A 24471-nucleotide genomic window follows, 5' to 3' on the forward strand; every position below is an offset into this window, starting at 1 on the left:
AAAATTTTATCCGTGTCTGATGTAAATTAGAAGATTCTTTCTCTTTTTGTTGAATATATTTGTATGTATTGGAAAAATTGATAAGAAGACGCAAACAGGATAAAATCGATAAAAATCAATTGTCACCAAACGCAGATATAATAAAGCAGAAAGAGAATGACGAAGCAAATACTCCAAGAAGAGTGACAGGGAACTGGAGCTGGCCTCATGTGATTAACTTCTTAGTTCTTCGTCATTACGCAACAACCTGTTTTGTACGCCCGCGAAAGCACAATCCGGATCGACTTCTGTCGATCGGGACGGAGGAACAAAAGCCGATCCGCACCAAATGGGCCTAGTCAGTGCTAGCTTAGCCTGCGGACTGCCAGCATCGTCGGGCCTATTCTTCCCACAAACAATCCAAAGGAGACCACATCAACATGAACGTATCGGTACTCAGGTCAATCTTCCGTGAAGTATGTAAATATAATCCCTTTTTCTTCTCTTCTTTTCATTATCCTTTATCAAACTTTTATATACATACAACTTTTTGTAAAATGTTTTTTCGCAAATCGTCATACATCGTTTGCTACAATAGTCAAGCAAGTAACGGTAATTTTTTTTTTTAATTTTTGAAAATTGAATCCAAAATGATTCCAATTTGAAATGCAATAGTAAAATCTGTTTCCATATGTGCTGTGCTGCACTTAAATAATTTATAAATTCGACAATTGAACTAGCTGTTTATTAGTTCTAAATAAAAAATGGATTAAACTTTTCTTTTTGTAAAATATTTAATATTTATTTTTTATATAAATTTAGAGAGATATATGCACTCTATCATATATACTTTACTTATCTCTCTAAATCTACTAACTTTCTTATCTATTTTATTGGCTTATCTATATAAATCTATATAAATTAATACTTTTTGTTATCTCTTGTTATTTTACTTTCTATGGGAAATCTATCAATTATATTCGCTTGTACGTAATATTTTCAACGAAAAAATAATGACAAACACAATTTACTGATGCACAAGTAAATTTAAATATAAATTAATTTAATTCTATCTGATTTTGTTATTTATTTTACTTATATATATTATAATATGTACGCATATTGTTCTTAAAAGATTTATAGTAAATATTTTTCCAACACTAAAAAAAATATATATATGTAATAAAAATGTTAATTTATTCTAATAAAATAATTCATTAAAATTGTGTTTACACAAAAACACTTATAAAACACTAATAAAACAATATTTTCAACGATTTTTGCAAAAGTTTTCCAGATCATGTGCATATATCGAGAGAAAGATTCTAACATTAATTCCACCTATTAGAATATTAATTTCAATTATTTTATATAAATTATTTACATTTATTTTACTATATTTTACTGTTTTTACTAGCCTTGAACATATTCAATATATATAAATGAACGTTTACAATACCATATTTTACTAAACTAACTGATAATTTTATTAGTCATAACATTTTTTTATTTTTACTATCAGTATATATTATCAGTTTTACCTTTTGCTGTTGTCCTGAAAATACTCATATAATGTATCCAATGAATGTCTGTGCAATATTATTTCTACTGTCTGTGCAATGTTAAGTCTACTTCCAAGATTAAATAATCCGATTACGAGAATTGACAGACCAGATGTATCAATTTTCTGCATGCACGCACGCACATGTTTATTAGTACATTTTTCAGCACGAGAGGAACAGAGAAAAAGAAACTGGAAATAAGTATTTTTTAATAACATGTTTTGTATGTACTAGAAAACTAAGTATCTAAATATAATTTTATAGATACCGAAAAAATTGACGCAAACACGAGGAATACATTTATGTACGTCAAGACTCGATCACTGCCCAGCTCCTTTGACGCAATTTACGGACGATGAAGTAATGATGAAAGAAACTGGTAAGAATATTAATCTTTTATTATCAAAGTTTTACTGCAAGACGATAAACAACCTAGTTGATTTGTAAAAGTTTATTGCAACATCATTAATCATAAATATCATATTTTTATTTGTTAGTCGCTAAACTGGCTAAAGAGGAAATTGCTCCACATGTGCGGAAAATGGAAAAGGAGGGGAAAATAGATGATTACGTTCTGAAAATATTATTCGAGAATGGCGTAAGTCCTTTCAATAATTATTTAGATGTTGGATTGAATTAGACTTTTAAATTGAATATGTGTATAGAGAATGTTTTTTCATATTTTTTATCGACCAATTTATATCAGTTATAATTAAGATTACAGAGAGGTTGACAATATTTCTATCAAATCTATTATTTGAATCATATTTATCTATACGTCTATAAGAGACATGACTTATAAATGTTCTTATGTACGTTTATACGTTCATAAATCATATTACTTATGCATTTATGAGTTATAATACTCAATATAATAATATACAATTAACAAATATAATAATGTAATTAAAGAAAAAAGAACTTTTGCCTTTTTAAATACACAAAAAAAAAAAAAAAAAAACAAAATAAAATACATCGCATTATTCATCCGTATTCAAATAAAAAATAGAATGTAATGTATTGTGGTGAAAGACTAAAAGATAAAGGTGATAAAAAAGGGTATATTAAAGTCATTGAAAGTGATCAACGTAGCTTATGTACACAGCCGGTCTTGCCGCCTTGTATCAAAAGCACTTGGCGGAAGACAATTTCTTAATCATCAATAAACAAGACCTACATATATATATATATATTAAGAAAGACATAATATAATATTCACTAACAATGTTATGTAACCAAAATCAAAACGAAAGTCATATAGTAACAAATTAATTTCTCGACAATATCTTGCATTGCCAAATGGATATTTTGAAATAAAAAAATATCTCTTTTTCTCTCGTGCATTATTTTACATAATTCATCTTTTAATAAAAATTAAATGTATGTTAATATCTTTTTTCTTTATTTTTACCTATAAAATATACTGACACAATTTAATCTTGTAAGATATATATATATATATATATATATATATATATATATATATATATGCTGATAGATTTCGTAGAATCTATTAATTTTTAATAGCCACATATTGCATGTTTCGATAAGAAAAGATATTCAAGCAATCAAAATAAAAATTGTGTTTATGTGGTCGCGATTGCGAGATTTATTGCATAAATATGATAATGTCGAATGCCCCACGAATATTTGATCCATTATCGCGTAAAATGATATTTAATACACTAATAAATTAACAAAATTAAAAAAGATAAAGAAAAGAATATATATTTTTTATTAAAAACTGCGTAAGGACAAATCATTTTTTATTTTTATTACCTGCACACGTATATCGTGTGAAGATATTTTTACATAATATTTGTACATATGTATACAAGGCGAGATAAAAAATAACTTTATGCAGCTTGTAATGAGAAAAAATATTTTCTTTCTTTTTGTCCTTACGCAGTTCGTAACAATACACAGAGATTTCATGATAAAATTATAATAATAATAGATAAATATATCTTTTTACATTTTTTACAATATACATGTTAATTACATTTGTTTCACAATGTAGTCAACATAAGGATAATAATTAATCATATGTAAATAGTATACTGGACAAAATAAATCTTGAAAATTGTTTACTCGTTGCTCTCTCGCTAAGAGAAAAATTAATTCTATAGAATTTCATAAAATATCTAATAATAAGATTATATACCAGTTTTATATTATATAATACTATATAATACTATATTATATAATACTAATCTTTTTATCCCTTATTTTGCATACTTTTTAACACTCTAGTATACACTATATAATAAAATAAAGAGATATATACTATAACTTTTTGATATCTGAAACTTTATCAATTTCAGATAATGGGTCTAGAAATTCCAACTGATTATGGCGGCGCAGGTTGCAATTTTATGAGTACCATTTTGACCGTCGAAGAAGTTGCTAAAGTCGATGGATCTGTAGCTGCCTTGGTTGACATCCACAACACATTAGTAAATTCGCTGATAATTAAAGTCGCATCCGAAGATCAAAAACAAACTTATTTGCCTAAATTAGCACAAAACTACGTAAGTTGTTACATCGATACACATTTATGTTATGAAAAAATACATTATTGTCTCCCTCTCTCTCTCTCTCTCTTTTTTTATTATGTGTAGATCTAAAGAAATAAAATAAAGTATACATGTCCCTTTTAGGCTGGGAGTTTTTGTCTCACGGAACCTGGTTCAGGATCGGACGCTTTTTCACTGAAGACCGAAGCAAAAAAAGATAGTTCTGATTATATCATCAATGGAACGAAAATGTGGATTTCGAATTCGGATATCGCGGGAGTTTTTTTGGTCTTTGCTAATGCAAATCCTTCCGCGGTTAGTAACTCATCCTTATGTACTCGATAAAAAAACATAAAAATATGTTATTTAAAAAATCAGAAAAAATCAATTAATACAATATAGTATTCTTAATTCAATATAATATTCTTTTAATTAAAATAGGGATACCGCGGCATCACAACTTTCTTCGTGGACCGCGATACGCCTGGTTTAACAGTTGCAAAACCCGAAGAAAAATTAGGCATTAAGGCATCCGGCACTTGCATGATCCATTTCGACAACGTTAGAGTATGTATCAGAGATAAAAAAATAAAGCTCTTTGCATATACACATGTGTGTAAATATATAGAGATATTGCTTTACCAAATATAAACACATAAAATAAATAATTTACTTATTTTATCATAATTAATATTATTTAAATCTTTTTTTATTCTTAGGTACCTGAGAGTCATATCTTAGGCGAATTTGGACATGGATATAAATATGCTGCTGGATTTCTCAATGAGGGGAGAATTGGAATTGGAGCGCAAATGATTGGTATAGCACAAGGCTGCCTAGACGCGACTATACCGTACACGTTGGAAAGAAAGCAATTTGGACGTGATGTTTTTTCATTCCAGGTAAGATATAAAAATCCGTTTATTATTTTGTGTTAAATCGTTATCTGATAATAAAAGATAATCTATTCCCGATGTGAAAATCTGTTTAGTCGATGCAACATCAAATAGCTCAAGTTGCAACCGAGCTTGAGTGCGCCAGGTTGCTCGTTTATAACGCGGCTAGAATGGTAGATGCTAAAAAAGATGTTATGAAGGAAGCAGCTATGGCCAAATTAGTCGCATCTGGTACGTAATTTGCTCAAATTGTTTTTTTATAAATTCAAGTATGAACAAAAGAATAATACATGATGTGTTACACAGAAACTGCGTTACGTGTCACCGCAAAGTGCATAGACTTTATGGGAGGGGTTGGATTTACTACGGACTTTCCACAAGAGAAATACTTCAGAGACTCGAAAATTGGCACTATTTACGAAGGCACGAGTAATATGCAGTTATCTACGATTGCAAAATGTATACGTAAGCAATATTCCTAAACACTAATCAGTATAGATATGTTTAATATAGATTGCATCATATAATTGTCATTTTCAACATAAAGCACACATGTATTATTTTTTCATTTTAAGAATATATTTTTATATTATATTATAACTTGATTCCTCTTATCATTCAACATGAGACATGCCCAATGTTCTAATGTGTGTACCTATTATAATTCCAAATATTAAAAGAAATACCTATATATTTATTACAATAATATGTACAATTTTATATTTTTAGAAATAAAAGAGATATATAAAAGAGAGAAATGTTGCATAAAATAAATTCAGATTTAGTATAATAATCTTTAATTAAAATTTCATTTATAAATTATCTGTACAAATGTAATAGACAGACAAATGGACTAGGTGAAAAAATACTTGTATCACTAATAATATTTTACACATTTCTATTTCTATCCATTTTATTTTGGATCATGAGGTAATTTAAAACCTACAAGATCTGCAGTTTCTTTTATACTACGTTCACCTTTACCAGCGTATTGTTTATGAATATCTTTACATGTTTTTTGAGATTTCAAATAACAAAGATATGTCTCTGCTAAATTCTTCAATTCTTCTCTCGCTTTACACAAAACTTGAGACGTCTCTTTATGAGCATGCGCTTGTTCCATGATATATTGTAACATTACATTATCTTTCATACTTTTACTCTGCGAGACTCGGCGTAGTTCTCGCGCGAGAGAACGAACAATTTCGATATTGTTATTCATTGTCGCTGTATTCTAAAAGTAAATTAAGCTATTAGTCGTACAACGACAAGAATCTATGCTATAAATCGACATACGGGGACCAAAGAAAATAATTACAATGTCGAATATTATCTATCACCGTGCAGCTGCAATGAATTCCACGTCGTCCGCTAAATATTGTGGCTCGTCTCTAGAGTTCCAGAAATCTGCCGGAACTTTAAGCAAATCTTGTTTGGTAAAGATATGAATGCTAAGGTCGTTGAAAACTTCCTCGTATGTGAAGGAATTTTCCAATTGAATTTCTGTAACATAAGGTCGAATGCGCAATATATAACTTGCCACATTCAGTACATCCCTGTGCAAGCTATTGTCAACTATCCCCGAGAAACTATTAGCGAGGAGAATGCAATTGCTTAATCCATCTCCCCAGTTCGCGTAGAGAAAATTATTGGTCAGCTGCCGCGAGCAATGCGGCATGTATACGAGGGTAGTTTTATTTCGGTAGACAATACGCTTGCCCTCCTCGTTCGTCTCTATAATCTCTAGACCCAGAGCACGCAAAACTTGCACTTCCTCGGGACAAAACGCCGGGTCGTACACGTGCACGCAAGCGTTTGCGTATCGCGCTTTCAAGCACAGCAGAAGCGCCAACTGACATTTCGGTGATCTATGCTGTGAGAATCGTCCTAACCCGTAGCAGACTATCTCGGAAATATCGTTAGACTCTAGAACGATCAGAGACTCCGTCAGCTGGCTAAGAACAAACTTGGTAAACGATGTATCTCTGACCTCAATTAGCGTGTTGCCTAACGTGCTGAAAATCGCCGTAAAACGTATTGCGATTAGGGGTTAATTTTAGCAGTTGAAGGGGTCAGAGACTTAGGTGACTAGCGAACCTGAACGAGACACGGCTTACCGAAGGAGAAGTTCGCGATCGACCTCGCAGTTCTGAGTAGCCACCCTCTGAGTCGTCACGTCTCCGCACAAATTTTTCTTTGCTCGATGCCTTCTTCGACGAGTCACGAGTACAAAATCATTTGTCTCCGACATGATTGGACTGAGCATGGCGCTCTGATCTCTCATTGATTCGATCCGCTCTACGTTAGATGGTACCACTATCTGCGATTGCCGGGAGAGATGGTTGAGTTCCGTAAAGTTAGCCGAACTACTTTGATTTTTTTATAATTAAAATTAATTAATCGTTTGGTGGTTGTTTGGTGGTGATTGGTAGTCCAATTAAAACGTTTGGTGGTTAATCGTTTTTTTTTAAATTAAATAATTAAAATTTTGATGTAAAGTTAGCCGAACATTATTTTTCGTCCAATCGAGTTAAATAAAAGCTTATTCGATGCAGAATCGTTACGTGGTCACGAATAAATTCTTTACAACGTTTGGTGGTCCATAGTTTATCCGATAAATGAAAAGAATTATGTGCGGTAAAATAACGAGAATGACTGTAAAATTAGCCGGACCAATACATTATTTATTATCCAATTTTGTTCAAATTGGTCTTACATGATAGAAAATCGTTTGGTGATGATTGGTAGTCTAATTAAAACGTTTGATGGTTAATTATTAGATTATCACGATTCCAAATTTTTTTAAGGCTGATTCACACTTTGGCAGAAAAGCAGAAAACAGACAAGCAAAAGCCAATCAAAACTCGCGTTGGTAGTAAGTTTACTAGATAATAAACTTGGTGTTAATAAACTTACCACCAACGCGAGTTTTGATTAGCTTTTGCTTGTCTGCTTTCTGCTTTTCGGTAAATGTAAAGATGAGCGGTCCTCCTCACCGATTTATTGAAAATTTTTTTAGTAATAGATTTTGGCTCGAAACGAACGAATCTGGTAGAAAAAATCGTCGCTCTGCCACGCGAAGCAAGATATAAATTTTTTAAGATGATCACTTTTGAGGCTATGAAACCTGTCATTCGAGCGACGTATAGTGATATGGACGTGTGCTGTGGTCACGCGTGCATGCGTTTTAGTAACTTACACAAAATTTTAAATAAATCCTTTTTAATTTTAATAAATCCTTTTTATGTTGCTATGCAAGTTGCAAACCCATGTGGAATTGTATATGCATTACAAAGTACATGCTTAGATGGGAGTGCATAGGGGAACGGGCTTCGCCCCGTTCCCATAAAAAAATATAACAAAACTTGAGAACGTAGAAACTACCAAGGTTGACAATACACTGTGTGGAAATTTCAATGCTATTTTCCTAAGCAAATGCTATTTGACTGAAGCGCTGTTAGGCAAATGGCTCAACAAATCGTGCATCGATGCATTCAGTATTTATTTTGTAAGATTATGAATAAAAAATTATAAATATGGTGTAAGAATTTGGACATAGGTTGAATTAAGATTTTACATTGAAACTTCCACATAGTACTCCTATCTAAGCGTTCTTTTTCAAGACGTACTTTATGTACATGCTAATAATTAAACCACCAAACGACCACCAAACGATTAATTAATTTTAATTATAAAAAAATCAAAGTAGATAGGCTAACTTTACGGAGCTCAACCATCTCTCCCGGCAATCGCAGATAGTGGTACCATCTAACGTATAGCGGGTCAAATCAATGAGAGATCAGAGCGCAAAACGTCCTCTTTGAAAAAAATTTTACTCGAAATATATAGTACACGTAACGTATACTATATTATATTGAGCAAAATTTTCCTCGGAAAGAACGTTTTGGAACGTAACCTTGGTCACTCGCATTTTGCGCGCGAAATACAAATCATCATCAACTACATTTTTTTCAAATTTTTTTATATTATTTAATATTTTTTGTATTATTCATTATTATGCTATTCTATTACAAATTCTTTTTATTCTTTTTCAAATTCTTTAATTCAAAGCTATATATGTACACATTACATAATGTAAATAATAATTTTATAAACTCATTATTATTATTATTATTAATGTTTATATTAATTATTAACTTTTGTAATATAATTGAAACAGCTATAACTATTATAGTAATTAATTGTAAAAGCTACAATAAACTGGGATATTTCATTTTATTTGGAATTTATACCTATTATCTCCTTTAAATCACAAGCATAAATTGTATCTAATTTATAGTTTTCGATCACTGATGGCGCTCTTATTTGACAATCAACTTGAACATAGTAACTAGCAGCCTATACTTCAAAGGCAAAAACTACTTTGCGATTGTATTTGAATCTTATTTTCTTTTATAATATAGACCGCTTTAAAAATTAGAAAATCTAATATTTTAAAAAATTAGAACAATAATATTATTTTCGCATTTATTATCGCATCTCACCACTATTCTATCTAACGCACATATTATTTCATGAATATCTCTTTGCGACTGTATACATACAAAATATACATATAAGCAGAAATTTAAATAACAGTAATTTTTTTGCTACGTAAATTTGTAACGCGACATAACCGATCGACCGTGCAACTTATTTTTCTAGACAAGTAAATGCGCATTATTTCGGATATGCAATGCGAACACTAATATGTTGTATAACGATATTACCGCAGTATGCTTGTTAGTAACGAGACATCAATTTTCAGGGTCGTCATGTTTTGTATGTATAAAGCGTTACGGGATAACGGGATGGTGCAAGGTAGTGGAAATGAGTCATTCGCTATTGCTCTCTGCGACCCGTCGCGTATAACTGGGCAAATAAGTCGTAATCGTGCTGCGCTTAGGACGACTGTTCATGCCGTGCAACCGTGTGAATTGCTATATGGTATAATGTTAAAAAATTCTATATCTCTCTCGAAATGTTTTGCCGTCATACTTAGTGACTCAAAGATTACTTAATGTGTTTTAATACATAAATTAGAGTGCCTCTCCGATATCTGAAATAATTATCTACACGTGTTATACATAAACCAAATACCATCGAATCTCTATCTGTTATCCGAAATCCAAACATTGTTTAATCAAATGAGCGCTCGATTATTTGAACAGTATCTGGAAACAAAATAAACGTATGTCACAGCGTATTACGCAAGTAGGAATTTACACGTATATATATGTATATACATCATATATATGTATATACCATTAAGAAGATCTAAATATAATATATGTGTATAAAGTATAAAAAAAAGAAAACTATCTCTATACTATACATCTTTATATTAAAACAGAGTTAAAAACATATGTAAGCTAACAGCGTAAAAAATACTGATAAAATAAAATCAAAATTGTAAAATTAATATAATATAATTTCCATTCAACACAGAATATATATCTATTAATAAATAAATTTCCTTCACTTTAAAATATAATCGTACTGGAAAAATTGATTATCCGAACATTTTGTCCCCCGATTAGTTCGGACGATAAAAATTATACTCTATCAATTTTGCATCTGTAATAAAATTAATAAATATTAAATCGAATAAAAAGCATTATCCAAGAATAAAATAATGCAATTATGATATTTATTTCGCAAAATGCATATCTATTTTTATAGTATTTTAAATTTTATTTTATAATTATATAAAATGACAAATTTTTCTTGAATAATTTATAGATTATAATTTGATAATTATTTATATCAGAAGCAAGAAATAACATATATATTTAGTTCTAAAGTAAGATATATAAAACTAATGTATATTTAATTTTAATATGATTATTGAAATTGTTAGACACGGTATCCTTTCAACATCTCATTACATTATAGATACATTATAGATACATTATGTCACTCACCACCTACAGTGAGATCTGAGAGCGATGAAAATATAATGACGAAAATATCGCTTAGCTACCATGGAGGAAGGAGCAGCAGGTGTGTGAAAGGTGTATGTCACGCCTTGACTTCCAACTAATCGTCAATGTGATGTTGCCGGTATGTCCCTCACTTTGAGAACAAACAGATGGGCCTCAAGAATAATCATTATATTACATCTGGTCGTTTGGAACGCCGTCGGTATCATCCTTCTTCAAAAAGGCGTCAGTACCTTGCAAAAGAGAATCCTGGAACCTGGTCACATTATCGAGGTAATTACAAAATTTGAATAAAATTGTTAAGCATGTAAATAAAATTATTATACAGAATATATTTATTTTTTTTTCACAGACAAATTCATCGATCAGTTTGTCTATCGAATCCACCATCACGTCTATAAAACGCGTCGAAAATGAATACGATGTCGCCTTAGCTGTATCCGCTCAGCAACAATTGATCGATCAGAATGAGAAGATAATAATTCGGATAGATCCAGAATCGTCTGTACGAAATGATAGAAACTACCGTGGATTGAATGTAATTAGAAATGAGTTTGAAATCACTTCGGACGAAGAAGAGTCACGATCCACGCTATTCCGGTCAAATCCTTTTGGAAATTCGACGACTGATGGACAAAAATTGCGAGTAGGAAATCATTTAACGGAAGTAAATCGTATCGATCATCCCGAAAGTAAAAGCGCGTCGAGCAAAATCTCGAGGACAACTCGCGACAGGGAACACATCCTCGACAATAAAATTTCGAAAAAAAACCATGTGGAAGAGAACGTCACGCGATCCGTTTCGGAATCGAAGGAGGAGGGAAATCGGGAAAATGCGAATAAAGGAAAGGATCTCAATTCCGTGGAAAACGTATCATCGCGTGAACTGAAATTCTTCACTCGCGAAAACATCGGCCATCAAGTAATGAATGATAGTCTCCAGAAAACCAGCAGGATAAAATTCTCTCACAACAGCGGGGCGGCAACGGCGGTCATTATGGTAGCGATCGGAGCGATCATGTTGCTGGTAGGGCCGATCGTGATTATATTACGTATCCTGGACGAGAGGAAGCAGGCGAGGAAATTGCACGCATTGTCGGCCGCCGCGCGAGAAGATTTGCCACCGACTTACGAGCAAGCTGTCTTCTCCAGCGAAGCTCCAAGATATTCGACGCTCGCTTTGAACGACGATGACAGCTCGTTACCGCCGTCCTCGCCGCCCCCATCACCTACCTGCGTCTTCTCGAATCTCATAATTAAGCCATATTCTACGTAGAGAGAATTGTATATCGTTACCTTTTTATACGTGTCAAATGATTTGTACATTTGAAAACTTTAAATTAATAAATAATCTCAAAAAAAAAGAGAAAGAGAGAAAAAAGGAATTTAAAGCTGTTGATGATTATAATCATTGCTATTTAAGTATGACATACAAATTAAATATAGTAAATATAATCTCAAAAAAAAAAAAAAAAAAATAGAAAGAGAGAAAAAAGGAATTTAAAGCTGTTGATTATATAATCGTTGCTATTTAATATGACATAAAAATTAAATGTAATACGAACTAGAGAGCTTGTAGATGAGTGCGGCGCATAGACTTCTATACTATAACTAGACTGCTAACTTGTATATTAGACCTAAAAAGTGACCCCGAAAAATATGTACAACATTAGTAGGATAGAGAAAAGGAGGGGATAGATATATAATATGGCTACTATAGAAAACTCGTGTGTGAGTGACATTACTTTAAATTCAACCAATCAGCGTGATTGTCATCCTACTAATGATGACGCATACACATAAGTTTTGTACATACTTTTCGGTGTTATGTATTTAGCAGTTTAGTTATAAGAAGTCTGTGTTACAGGCTCTCTAATACGAACTATCGCTCTTTAAATTACATACGCATGCGCACAACGCGAAACGTGAGTTGATGAAAATTGGATTAAATCACCGCGCCGTCTCGCGTCGAATAGAGTAGTTAACGTCAACGAACGATCCATCCAACATGGTGCTGGAAAGTACGATGATATGGTAAGCCTTTCATTTTATTTTCTAATTTTTTCCATTGCTTCTGGCGATATTGCTATTGAATTTATGAAATCGGTTACCCTATAAGTGGAACATCTTAACATTGATTTAATTCTACATTCATGTACAGAATTGATTGTACTAAAATTTTGAGGTTAGCGTGATGACAATGACGTTGACAATCTTATTCATGAACCTTTGAAATATTTGCTTTCAAGTAATTTTGAAACGATACTAAACTGACTAATTTCAACATTTATAGCGTTGATAACAGCGATTATATGCGAAACGGAGATTTCGTCCCTACTCGGTTGCAAGCTCAGCAAGATGCTGTCAACTTGGTATGTCATTCCAAGACTCGTTCGAATCCTGAGAACAACGTTGGGCTCATAACTCTTGCTAAGTAAGTTGTAAGAGTCATATGTAGTGTCAATATTGTGGATACAAATAAATTTATCATACGTTAAACATAAATCTTTTTATCTTTTTAGCGTTGAAGTACTAGCAACGCTCACAAGCGATGTCGGCAGAATACTGTCTAAGCTTCATCAGGTTCAACCAAATGGAAAATTATGTCTCATCACAGGGATTAGGATTGCCCATGTAAATATAATTTATTTGACTTGACTTTACAAGTATGTCTGTCAAATGTATATTAAAAATTATAAAATTTATAGTTAGCATTGAAACATCGACAAGGCAAAAACCATAAAATGCGTATTGTTGCATTTATTGGAAGTCCAATAGACATTGATGAGAAGGAATTGGTAAAATTAGCCAAACGTTTGAAAAAGGAAAAAGTGAATGTCGATGTTATAAGTTTCGGTGAAGAGAGTATCAATAATGAAGTACTGACAGCCTTCGTGAATGCATTGAATGGCAAAGATGGCACTGGAAGTCATCTCGTCACTGTTCCACCGGGACCACACCTATCAGACGCCCTGATCTCTTCTCCTATAATCCAGGGTGAAGATGGAATGGGTGCAGCTGGTATGGGTAGTGCTGCATTTGAATTTGGTGTCGATCCAAACGAGGATCCCGAACTTGCGTTGGTCAGTGAATAAAAATATTTATTAGTTTTATTAGTGTTTTCTGCAAAAATAATGATGATTTTATAAACTATAATTTTTTCTTTTTAGGCTTTACGTGTTTCTATGGAGGAACAACGGCAACGGCAAGAAGACGAAGCGCGTCGCGCACAAGCGAATGAGACTGCCACGAATAATCAACCAGAAACTATAAAAGAAGCTCCCACTGAGGAGGCTATGCTAAAACGTGCCCTTGCCATGTCTCTTGAAGGAGGAGAAGATTCGACCGTCGCTACTGATGACACTGCTCCTTCCAGAGGCAATATACCAGATTTCACTAATATGACAGAAGAAGAACAAATCGCTTTTGCTATGCAAATGTCCATGCAAGATCAACGTAGGTTTTTGATAGATGAATTAATATATTAATAGTTATTATTAGATCACTCACTTCTATTATCACTATGTGTAGAAGAACTAGAATCGCAAAAGGAAGAAGCAATGGATGTAGAAGAAGATTATGCAGCTGTCATGTCCGATCCTGCTTTTCTGCAATCAGTTTTGGAGAATTTACCAGGTGTGGATCCACAATCTGAAGCTGTTCGCCAAGCAGTTGGATCGTTACAACAAAATAAAGACAAGGAAAAAGAGAAGGAGAAAGATAAAGAGAAGAAATAAATGGGTTCTCTTTCTTAGTTCAGTTACATTTACATTTGTGGCTAAATTTAAAATTTTTCATTATTATGTATAATATTGTAGCTAATCTCTGTCTTGCTTATGAAATATATTATCAATTATATATATTATCAATTTATTGAAACTGCCTAACTTTTAGTTGGCAATATTATACGTGCATTTTTTAATAATTTGAGATGAGATTTTGAACTGCAGTTAATTGGATCGTTCACTGATTCAAAATGCGATATATTGTATTATTTAAATACATATTTTTAAGAATTTCACTCTCTTGAGTAAATTATTAATTTACATATCCTTGGGCCATAAATAAATTTTTCAAACAATTGTAAAATTATCTCCAAATATTCATTTATCATTCATACAAGAGAGCAGTATAGTATATATATGTATATAATATGTATTAATAATAATTTAATAATATTAATATAATATCAATATATTACAATATTAATATAATATATTATTTTTATATATATTATTGTTTATATTTATTTATATTTATTATTATATTAATATTTATTTATATAATGTGATATATATATATATATCACATTATATAAATAAATATTAATATAATAATAAATATAAATAAATATAAAAAATAATATACATAAAAAAAAAAAAAAAAAAAAAAAAAATATATATATTATAATATTAATATTATAATATATTATTTATATATATTATTTTTTATATTTATATTTATTATTATATTAATATTTATATAATGTGATATATATATATACACACAGTCGGGCCTCATCCTACGACATTTTCGGTCCGGAATCTTCCCCTTAAACCTCTGATCCTACGACAAAAATTTGAGAGTGGGGGTATAATTCCCCTTTCGCGGTCGTAGCATGAGAGGATTTTTTGTCGTAGGATAAGAGGTTTCGTAGCATAAGAGGGTCGTAGGATAACAGGTCCGACTGTATATATTTCTGTATATATACATATACTATACTGATACTGTATATGATGTATGTATACATATATACGTACAAACACCTGTTACCTCTCTCTCTCTGTCTCTCTTTAAACTGACATCCAATAATGTATATGGCGATTAAAACTTTAAATCGTTCATAACATTTTGAAAAATATGTATAAAATAAAAAATATTAGGAATTCTTATGAAATATAACTCTTTTTTTATTTTAATTTTAGTTCATGAAAATTCACCTTGTTGATTCGGTGTCCTCTTAACGGCAGACCATGCACATGCAGATTCACCATAAAAAATTCAAATAATAAAATGGCGCCGCGGAGGAAAAGCGTTCACACATCACGCAAATCGTTAAACAATGTTTCTTATAAAGAAAATAATTATTTATCTTGCTTGAGTGACTATCAAACGAGAGTTCGCAGACGAGAGAGCATTAGAAATGCAAGAAGTTATGTAGTGAGTACAAATTAACGAATTTTTATGACTGTTTTTTTTATTGCGGTTCCTTAACTTTCTTCTTAAAGATACTTTGCATTTTGTGTGCAGTAAATTGAGATTGAAAATTCATTCTTAGTTTGTTATTCGGCAGAAATTAATGAATATTAACATAAAATTATTTTATTGCAATTGGTATCTATTGAATGACAGGTAAAAAATACATGAAAAAATGGTTAGATAGGTTATGCTTGGCAAAATTTATCAAATGTGAATACTTGTACATGTTTGTATGTGGAAAAATTATATTAGGATACAATTATAACTGTAGACTATATTTATCTAACATTAAGATTGCTTTCATTATTATATGAGGTATTTATTTAAACACGAAAGATAATGAACATGTAATTATTGCGTATGCTGCATATAGTTATCTATTATATTTTATGTGTACAGATATATATCTTGAAAGAAAATGTTTTTTATACATATTAAAATTATAGAGACAATTGATTGAGTTGTTTGTGGAAATAAGGAATAGAACTGTCCTTTATCTTATTTATAGAAAAAATATTAATGGATTTTTCTTTGTAGATTTTGCTGACAATAAGAGGATATTTGCTTTGCGAAACATACATCACACATTTTATTTTATTTATATTATATAGTAATTATGAAAAAAATATGCACATATATACATACACATTGCTATTAGGAGAGACATAATGATGTTAAAATTAAACAATTCTAATTTTCAATGATTGTCATAATCAGATCTTTTTAAATATATTATATGTATATATATATATATATATATATATATATATATATATATTATTTTTTTAATGTACTGTCGTTATATAATAGCATATATTTATCGAATTTTATATATATATATATATATATATATATATATATATATATTTTTAAATATATTATATATAGACATAAATGTGTATATAATTTTTAAATTTACGCGTGTGTGTGTGTGTGTGTGTGTGTGTGTGTGTGTGTGTGTGTGTGTGTGTGTGTGTGTGTGTGTGTGTGTGTGTGTTTAATTCTTCCAAATAGTACTTGTACGTACATTTGTTTCGTTACAGCAATGAATATTTTATTATCCATTAAATATATCAATTTTTTATTGCATTGATTTGTCAATTTAATCATAAATTATTATTTTTTTATGTATTGTCGTTATATAATAGTACATTTTTCGAATATTATACATTTTTTTAAAGTTTATATATATATATATATATATATATATATATATACATATATATATATATATATTACAAACAACTACATACATACTTTACAAACTTTAAAAACAAATGTACGTACAAGTACTATTTGGTAGATTTATAACGCTTTCGAGAGCAACACACGCTGTGTTATAGCTATTTCGTAGATAATTACGCGATAATTACTCTAATGCACACAGTTAAATGTAAAAGTCGGCGGATGCCGTTTGACGTGGGCGATTCCTCATATTCGCCCCGCTCTCTTATTCAATCTATTGTCGGTTAACGCCGGTGGTTCCTCCCCCTCCCCTTTGTCTCTGCCCCTCTCACTTCTGCTCCCCCTCGTCGCACTATGCTGATTTACCGCGTGCGGTGTGCGGTGCGTAGCACTGGTGCGTCCTGTTGATGCTTACACAGTCGAATGGTCGCGCGTCATTCAGTATTAGTTCGGGTGCTCTCGAGGACGCGGTGCTTCTTGCTTCTCTCTCCCCCTTTTTCCTCTTTCGCGATTAACGGTCACGTAGGCATTTTTATTTCACTCGGTAAATTTTTCGCACGAGTGTACCGTATCTAGTTTAATCTAGTCGTGCTATAACTGGCCTTAAACTGCTCCGATAATAATTATTAATAATTTTGTTTTCTCGCGCGCGTAGCGATACGATATTGCATATATTCGAACTCCACGTGTCGTGGAAGATGTCTCGTCACACAAAAACCAATAGACAGTTCTATGCAAAAGCATAGAACATTGGAAGAACATTGGTTTTTTTTTCGTCTGACAGTGAATCATGATACACGATTGGGCGTCGACTATTACCGGAAGTGGAGAAGAGAACAAATTTGGTGGAGGAGCGAGCAAGGCGAACGAGTTGGAGTACATACTTGGCGAAAACGAAAGGCGAAACGATATCTCTTGCATCGCGTGGAGGCGGTATATCGTCACGAGTTATTTTGTTTAACTAACGGAAAAACGTAGGACGGCCGAATCTATCCGTTGTTTGCGATTACTCTCGCAATCGGTGTGATAGGCCGCTCGCGTTAACAAGAGGACAAGAATTCGAGGGGAAGAAGAAAGACCTCGGAATAATGTGACAACATCTTTTTTTTCAATTTTTTATACAAAATTTAGAGGTCGGAAAGTTTACAGAAGCATATGCTTATATTGAACGATAGGAGTGGATGAAAAAGTTTTGGAGGGAAGTGCGTTGGACCTCCTTTGCCTCCGTCTACCTTGACTCCAATTTTTTCACGAGAAACAACCAGTAGACAACCTTCTCTCCCGTTCGCTCCTGTTTAAGATCTCCGGTCAAGGCTTCGAGGAAAAAACTGGCCACGTGTAATCTATTCGCGAAATTGATTCGTGCTAAACTGTTCGCTCGTTAACACGTTTGCATTCTCCGCATTTTTTTAAGAACTGGAAATGTCAACTACAGTGGACCTGTGATCTTTAATTGTTCATCTGCAACGATATGCGTCTTCTATATTGATCTCGCTAAGTTATCGGAATTGAAGTGATCTCAGTACACAGATTTGATTGTACGGATTAATATCATATGACGGTTAATATAGTAAGTCGAAAAAAAGGAAAAATGGACTCCTGCTTCCCGCATTTGACAATATTAAATCCGCGTAATACGAATAAATTGAGGGATGAGGGATGCAACATCGTAAACGAAGATACCCGCATGCAATCGAGGACCCCGACTCTTCAGGGAAAGAATGACGTTTTTCAAGATTTGGATCTGTATTACGTTCGACAAATAGCACGAAATTCAAAGGTAGGATTTGTACGCGATAGGGTTTCGAAAATATTATCGATCGCGAGATATAGAATAAGAATTCCCGGAAAATTCGATAAAATTTTTTTTACTAATTATTAAATATTACTAATGAATCCTTCAGCAAGACATGGTCAAGAGATTTAAATTTGTGTAAAGAAGAGTTGAGAAGTTATATACGCGGGAACAGAATATGATGCTGCGAAGCGGGTTTCACGAAAGCCGACGTTTCCTCACAAGTTGTCTGTATTTTTAGACGTCGCGTGTGATATCGCGTCGGCCGAACATACAAATGGCAATGTCAAATAAATTTGAAATTTCAACTATATAAAATTTTAACTGATCTTAGTGAGACTTTACTATTCGCTTATATAATAATACGATGAAATTTGTTTAACAAAACAACGTCGGAGAATGTAAAGCGAATATTTATTCACATTTATTATATATGCATTTATATAATTTCAATTATTCTCAGTATGACAGTTTAATATTAATCGATTTTTTTACGACTTACATACTTGTCGCAGCTATTGGACTATGGAATTTTTTACGTCTTGGAAAATTTACGCGAGAGAGGAAAAAGATGCGTGTCGCGCGTGTGACTATTACAGGCAGACGGGAGTATTGGATTTCTGGCGACTATTTTCGGCAGACAAGCTGTCGCGGGAAAACGTTGGCAGCGCGAGAGAAAGTGATCGAAGGGGGAATATGTAGAAATGAAGGACAATGGGATGTCGAAGGAACAAGATAAAGCAGAACGAGAGGAATGTCTTATGCTGACAAAACAAAACTTTGTTAACGTTTATATATATATATATATATATATATATAATGTATCGTCGAGTATATAGGAGAAAAACAGAGATATAAGAAAGAATTGTATTACGTCGTGTGTTACTTATACATGAACTCGTGTGTTACTTATACATGAACTCGTTTGTCATACAGTCCGCATCACAACGAGTTTCATCAAGACTCGTTACAGCAACCGGGGTCAGGGATTAAATGTGGCCGTGCTTACCCTTGCGTCGTTGCAAAATTCTCCTATTTGAGACCAACTGGCAGAGGAATACGTCGTGACCTACGATGTATTCCTAATAAAAGGCGGCTCGACGCGCACACCTCGAGTGGCGAGGTAAAGGATGTGTCACGCTAACTTCAACGGAATACGAAATCGCTCGATGCGTGCAATGAATCAGCTTCATTATTGATTTTACTGATGCGTTCGTTATTTTTGGATTATACGATTCATTCAGGGATATCAGGAAAATTTATCCGCCCATGTTGCACGATAAAAAACACTCTCGAGAGACAGGATTAATTATTAAATTATTAATTATTAAATAATTTTCTAACTAAAATTTATTAGATGTAAGACTGTAGAAGAAATTAAAGTTAACTCTGAATGATCTTTCTTGTGGACGTTTCGCAAGGATAGACCTGTGATTTCGTGCACGCTGACTATAAAACGAAACTAGTCACACGGATCGATACTCCGTGTTGTTAGCATGGTTCCCCGAGGGTGGAAGGAGAAGCATATAAGGAGGAGCCAATTTGTTGAGGTGAACGTCATCCCCTCATGCATTCAGCCACTTCCCCGAAGAGTCGTTATTTCAGTCCGATTCTGCCGCGTTCTACTACCAGCGTTGTGAGAATCGCGCCGATTTATTTACGCTTTCGCGAAGTTTGTTTCTTGCCTCGTAAAGTGGAATTTTCATTCATCCACGCTCGTATCGTGCGTGTGCGTTACGTGACGATAAAATAATTGTTTCATATGTCGAGATTTCAGAAAGCGACGAATGAGAAGATTACACTCCCTCAGGTTCTTATTGCTTTCTTTTATACATTGAGCGCAATAATATCGTAAAGTTTATAATACATTTTTTAATCGCGCGAAGCTTTCAAATCGCACGCTTTGTGAACCGCTATTTTATGGATATCTTGCGGAAGGCTCGTAAAATGAGAAATGATTCGTTTGCAAAATATGTAAGACATTTCGTTAGGTATGTAATCCGATATCATGAACGTGTGACAGCCACGTGTTAGCCAGACAGTCGTTTTATTGCTGATACTTTGATTTTTTTCGATCGTAACTATCGGTCGTTTCCTTTTCTTTTTCTCTTTTTTGTTTACGTCTGTTATATTCAACACCTGTGGACACCTGTGCGATGAGATTACGCTTTCCGAAGCTATGTATGATTCCACTAAATTTTCGAATAATTTTTTTTTTTACTTTTTAATTAAGATTTTTCGTGAACGCTCGATAAACTAGCGATTAGTTCGAACCGGTTGCTAAAGTGCTACGAATTATGTGTGTTTCAGGAACATGATCTCGAGCAGAAAATTGAGGTGGAAATCAAGATGAGAGAAGGCTCAGCGAGACTTTTGGCGGCCGCGAAACATCGTGCCCAGAGCTTAGAAGCCGCCAAAGCATTACTTACATCGAACGAGAGAATGTCGGTTTACATGGCGGAGTTACAAAGTCGTCGTCGCGAATCTATTAAGAAGCCATGGTTCGTTCTTACATGTGTTTTTTTTTTTTTTTTTTTGTAGAAATAACAGAAAGAATACATGAAAAGTAATCTTCCTTTTACTGTGATAATGCGATATAATGCATCTGTTTCCAGTAATTCTGGAACTACGGGCAAACTATCGATTTCGGATTTAAGAATACCTTTAATGTGGAGAGATTCCGATCACTTCAAGAATCGTGGAGATCATCGTCGATTTGCTGTATTTTGCTTAGCGCGATTAGGCACAGAAATCCATGATACATCTTTATTGTGTCCTATTGACAGGGCTCATACGGATATTAGTTTTCCCGATGTTCTAATATTGTAAGTTTTAACCCTGACTAATCGTCCTTCTGAATTAGAATTTATTAATTTGTCATGAGTATAAATTAAAGTATTTGTAATCATACCAGTCAAGGAACCTATACGTAATGACCTTGTGTATTTATATTTATATACATATATACTTTGCTTCCAGTAACAATGTGCCTGCCGAATTTGAATTAGTCTTAGAAATCTACAGTCACGTTTTGCAAGAGGATTTAAGTATCGCTAGCACGCCAAGAAGAATCAAAAAGACGATTCACTCGTCAATTTCAAAAACTGTTGGCAAAAAACTCGCTGCATCGCTTCGTGACGAATTTAGTTCCGCCAAATCGTAAGTTCTCTTTTTTTAAATATCTTTAAATATATTGTATAAATATTATTAATATGTATAATATTAATTACATATAAACATTTTTTTTTTCAGTGGGCCACATTTTGACTTAGTAGCTCGTGCAAAATTGACTTTAGATGACACAGACGATAATATTCACACGCATGACCTTATTATTAATAATATTGGTAAATATAATATACAATATGAAAAGTTTGGTATGTATTTGAAATATTTAAATCGCATTTTTTTTCCAGAGCATAAATATCACTCTTTGCCACTTTTCGGTCACTTTTGCTGTCGATTGGCAGCACAACCAGAATGTATCAGCAAAGAAATGAGCATCAGCAATGTGAAGATAGAAAATCAAGATTATTGGGCACGCTTGCAAGGTTTTTATATAAAAACATGGGAATCGAAAAAACACACAGAAGAAGGTCAAAATCCGGAGCATGTTATACCAATTAATAAAGTTAGTTGGCAGCTTTATATATATATAAAGCTGCACATTATATTTATATATATATATATATATATATATATATATATATATATATATATAATGTGTTTATACATTTTTAGATACTTTATTATTTCCGTTTAAATAATTTTTTCATATATATTTGTAGAGAACATCTGTTCGATTATCTAAATCTTCCGCTAAGGAAGTTTTGATAAATAATTCTGACAATAGTATGAATAAAGTATTATCCATTAAATTTGAATCAAAAGAGGATGCTCAAAAATGGTTAATGATCTTATCAACACATATTAATGACCATTTGAGATGGAAACATGCTGCAGAAATTGTTCAAAGGGTGTCTAGCATTGAAAGTACAAGAAATTCTTTTATTAGCAATAAAAGACAGGGCTCTTTATATGACGAGACACCTTTAATTGGTAAATGTGCACAATTAATTATTATATGCATCAATTTACAAAATTTGATAAATGATATTTCAGAATCTCAAAAAAAATCTGCACTATTTATCAACTAGTATTTTTTTCATTACAGAATCAATCCCATCGGATTACACATCCACAAGACCTACTGTACAAACAATTTTTGATCTCACACCTAGTACTAGTCTAAGCAGTTGTAGTTCCACAAATAGCCTGACAAGCTTGCGTTCTCGTTCACTGAGTATCAGTGGTGCGTTTAAACAAAGTGCCATGACATTAAAGTCTCATTTAACTTCTAATAAGAATGTGTAACGATTTTACGCGCGTGCACCATTCTTTCCAGAAGAACCAATATGTCCGACAAGTACAGAATTATTGCATAAAGAGATAAATATGCTAAAATTTTTCAATTTTCTATATATATATATATCAGGATTTTCTACAATCTGATATTGATATCTGATATATTAGAAAATGATATATATATTTAAATATTTTACAATTTTGAATCTCAAAATGGAAGATATCGTGCCCACGTGCGGAAGCGGAAGGGCATCAAGTCGCGTCTCGTAAACAATCAATAGACGATCATTATATCGTTCAACAGCGTCAATCGAATTTTAATAACAATGAAAAAGATGATATATATCTTGCTTATCCTCTCCTTCTGTTCCTCTCACTCCTAATTCCTTTCATTTCGACATTGGTAATGTTTTAAATAAATAAATATATATATATGTATATATATATATATATATATATATATATATAGGAATAATATAAGAAAAATTGTAATTTGGCTGAAAATAATATGTTGGTAATACATATCAATTAATGATTTGGTATAAAAAAACTTGTTGGATATAGAAAAGTACAAAAGGTGTACAAAAGATGTACAAAAGATTTCTATTTCAAATGGTTTTCTCACTTTTCTCTTTTCTACTTTTATAATACAAAGCTTTATTACTAAAGAAAGTATAAGCCTAGTTAAGAAAGTAGCAGCCCTATCATAATGCTTTTATAAATTTGTAAAAAAAAATAGAAGCATTGCAATATTTAGTAAGGCTGTAATAAGAATACACATGTTTATATATGTGATATATAAAATTTATAATATAATATTGATTATAACATTTATACAATTATCTATGTTTATTTTTAAAAATCCTTATCCTTACTAATTTGATTTATATGCACAATATAGAAAAATTAGATTGTGGTAAAATCTAATAAAATATTTTTTATATGTTACAATAATTAAGGATTCTTGTTAAAATACAAGTTTATAATTTTGATTAATAACAATTAGAAATATATCTTTATAGATAAAAATAG

At 32.2% G+C, this 24471-nt stretch overlaps 5 protein-coding genes across 13 annotated transcripts; 4 read left to right on the forward strand and 1 right to left on the reverse strand.

Annotated features, from left to right (window-relative positions):
* Nucleotides 1–204: 204 nt before the first annotated feature.
* On the forward strand, nucleotides 205–5711 carry LOC140676113 (short/branched chain specific acyl-CoA dehydrogenase, mitochondrial). Its single transcript, XM_072910815.1, has 9 exons — nucleotides 205–455; nucleotides 1806–1920; nucleotides 2039–2139; nucleotides 3866–4072; nucleotides 4202–4372; nucleotides 4499–4624; nucleotides 4777–4959; nucleotides 5049–5184; nucleotides 5260–5711. The coding sequence occupies exons 1-9, from the start codon at nucleotides 420–422 to the stop codon at nucleotides 5433–5435; spliced, it is 1251 nt and encodes a 416-aa protein (XP_072766916.1). The 5' UTR covers nucleotides 205–419; the 3' UTR covers nucleotides 5436–5711.
* On the reverse strand, nucleotides 5629–7252 carry LOC140676119 (protein FMC1 homolog). 2 transcript variants are annotated; one of them, XM_072910825.1, is made up of 3 exons: nucleotides 7071–7207; nucleotides 6272–6456; nucleotides 5629–6187 (listed from the first exon to the last, which is right to left on the reverse strand). In XM_072910825.1, exon 3 carries the CDS (start codon nucleotides 6173–6175, stop codon nucleotides 5867–5869), a length of 309 nt encoding a protein of 102 aa, XP_072766926.1. In that variant the 5' UTR covers nucleotides 6176–6187; nucleotides 6272–6456; nucleotides 7071–7207; the 3' UTR covers nucleotides 5629–5866. The 2 variants fall into 2 exon arrangements, with proteins under 2 accessions (XP_072766926.1, XP_072766925.1); XM_072910824.1 differs by having other exon boundaries at nucleotides 6047–6187; nucleotides 6272–6968; nucleotides 7071–7252.
* Nucleotides 7253–9703: 2451 nt separating this feature from the next.
* LOC140676117 (uncharacterized) lies at nucleotides 9704–12232 on the forward strand. Of its 4 annotated transcripts, none has more exons than XM_072910818.1 (3): nucleotides 9704–9900; nucleotides 10849–11168; nucleotides 11248–12232. In XM_072910818.1, the coding sequence occupies exons 2-3, from the start codon at nucleotides 11019–11021 to the stop codon at nucleotides 12169–12171; spliced, it is 1074 nt and encodes a 357-aa protein (XP_072766919.1). In that variant the 5' UTR covers nucleotides 9704–9900; nucleotides 10849–11018; the 3' UTR covers nucleotides 12172–12232. The 4 variants fall into 4 exon arrangements, with proteins under 4 accessions (XP_072766919.1, XP_072766922.1, XP_072766921.1 ...); XM_072910821.1 differs by having other exon boundaries at nucleotides 10860–11168; XM_072910820.1 differs by having other exon boundaries at nucleotides 9705–9900; nucleotides 10933–11168; nucleotides 11248–12231.
* A 595-nt stretch (nucleotides 12233–12827) lies between these two features.
* On the forward strand, nucleotides 12828–14964 carry Rpn10 (regulatory particle non-ATPase 10). Its single transcript, XM_072910816.1, has 6 exons — nucleotides 12828–12929; nucleotides 13189–13329; nucleotides 13418–13529; nucleotides 13604–13978; nucleotides 14066–14351; nucleotides 14427–14964. The coding sequence occupies exons 1-6, from the start codon at nucleotides 12904–12906 to the stop codon at nucleotides 14630–14632; spliced, it is 1146 nt and encodes a 381-aa protein (XP_072766917.1). The 5' UTR covers nucleotides 12828–12903; the 3' UTR covers nucleotides 14633–14964.
* Nucleotides 14965–15893: 929 nt separating this feature from the next.
* Nucleotides 15894–24269, forward strand: LOC140676111 (rhotekin-2). 5 transcript variants are annotated; one of them, XM_072910810.1, is made up of 8 exons: nucleotides 15894–16055; nucleotides 21385–21575; nucleotides 21690–21899; nucleotides 22054–22233; nucleotides 22327–22421; nucleotides 22491–22705; nucleotides 22863–23133; nucleotides 23249–24269. In XM_072910810.1, exons 1-8 carry the CDS (start codon nucleotides 15909–15911, stop codon nucleotides 23446–23448), a joined length of 1509 nt encoding a protein of 502 aa, XP_072766911.1. In that variant the 5' UTR covers nucleotides 15894–15908; the 3' UTR covers nucleotides 23449–24269. The 5 variants fall into 5 exon arrangements, with proteins under 5 accessions (XP_072766911.1, XP_072766910.1, XP_072766912.1 ...); XM_072910809.1 differs by lacking the exon at nucleotides 15894–16055 and adding an exon at nucleotides 17661–19059; XM_072910811.1 differs by lacking the exon at nucleotides 15894–16055 and adding an exon at nucleotides 20448–20624.
* Nucleotides 24270–24471: the final 202 nt, after the last annotated feature.

Source organism: Anoplolepis gracilipes, chromosome 2 (genome assembly GCF_047496725.1).
Source record: "Anoplolepis gracilipes chromosome 2, ASM4749672v1, whole genome shotgun sequence".
NCBI classification, from domain to species: Eukaryota; Metazoa; Arthropoda; class Insecta; order Hymenoptera; family Formicidae; genus Anoplolepis; species Anoplolepis gracilipes.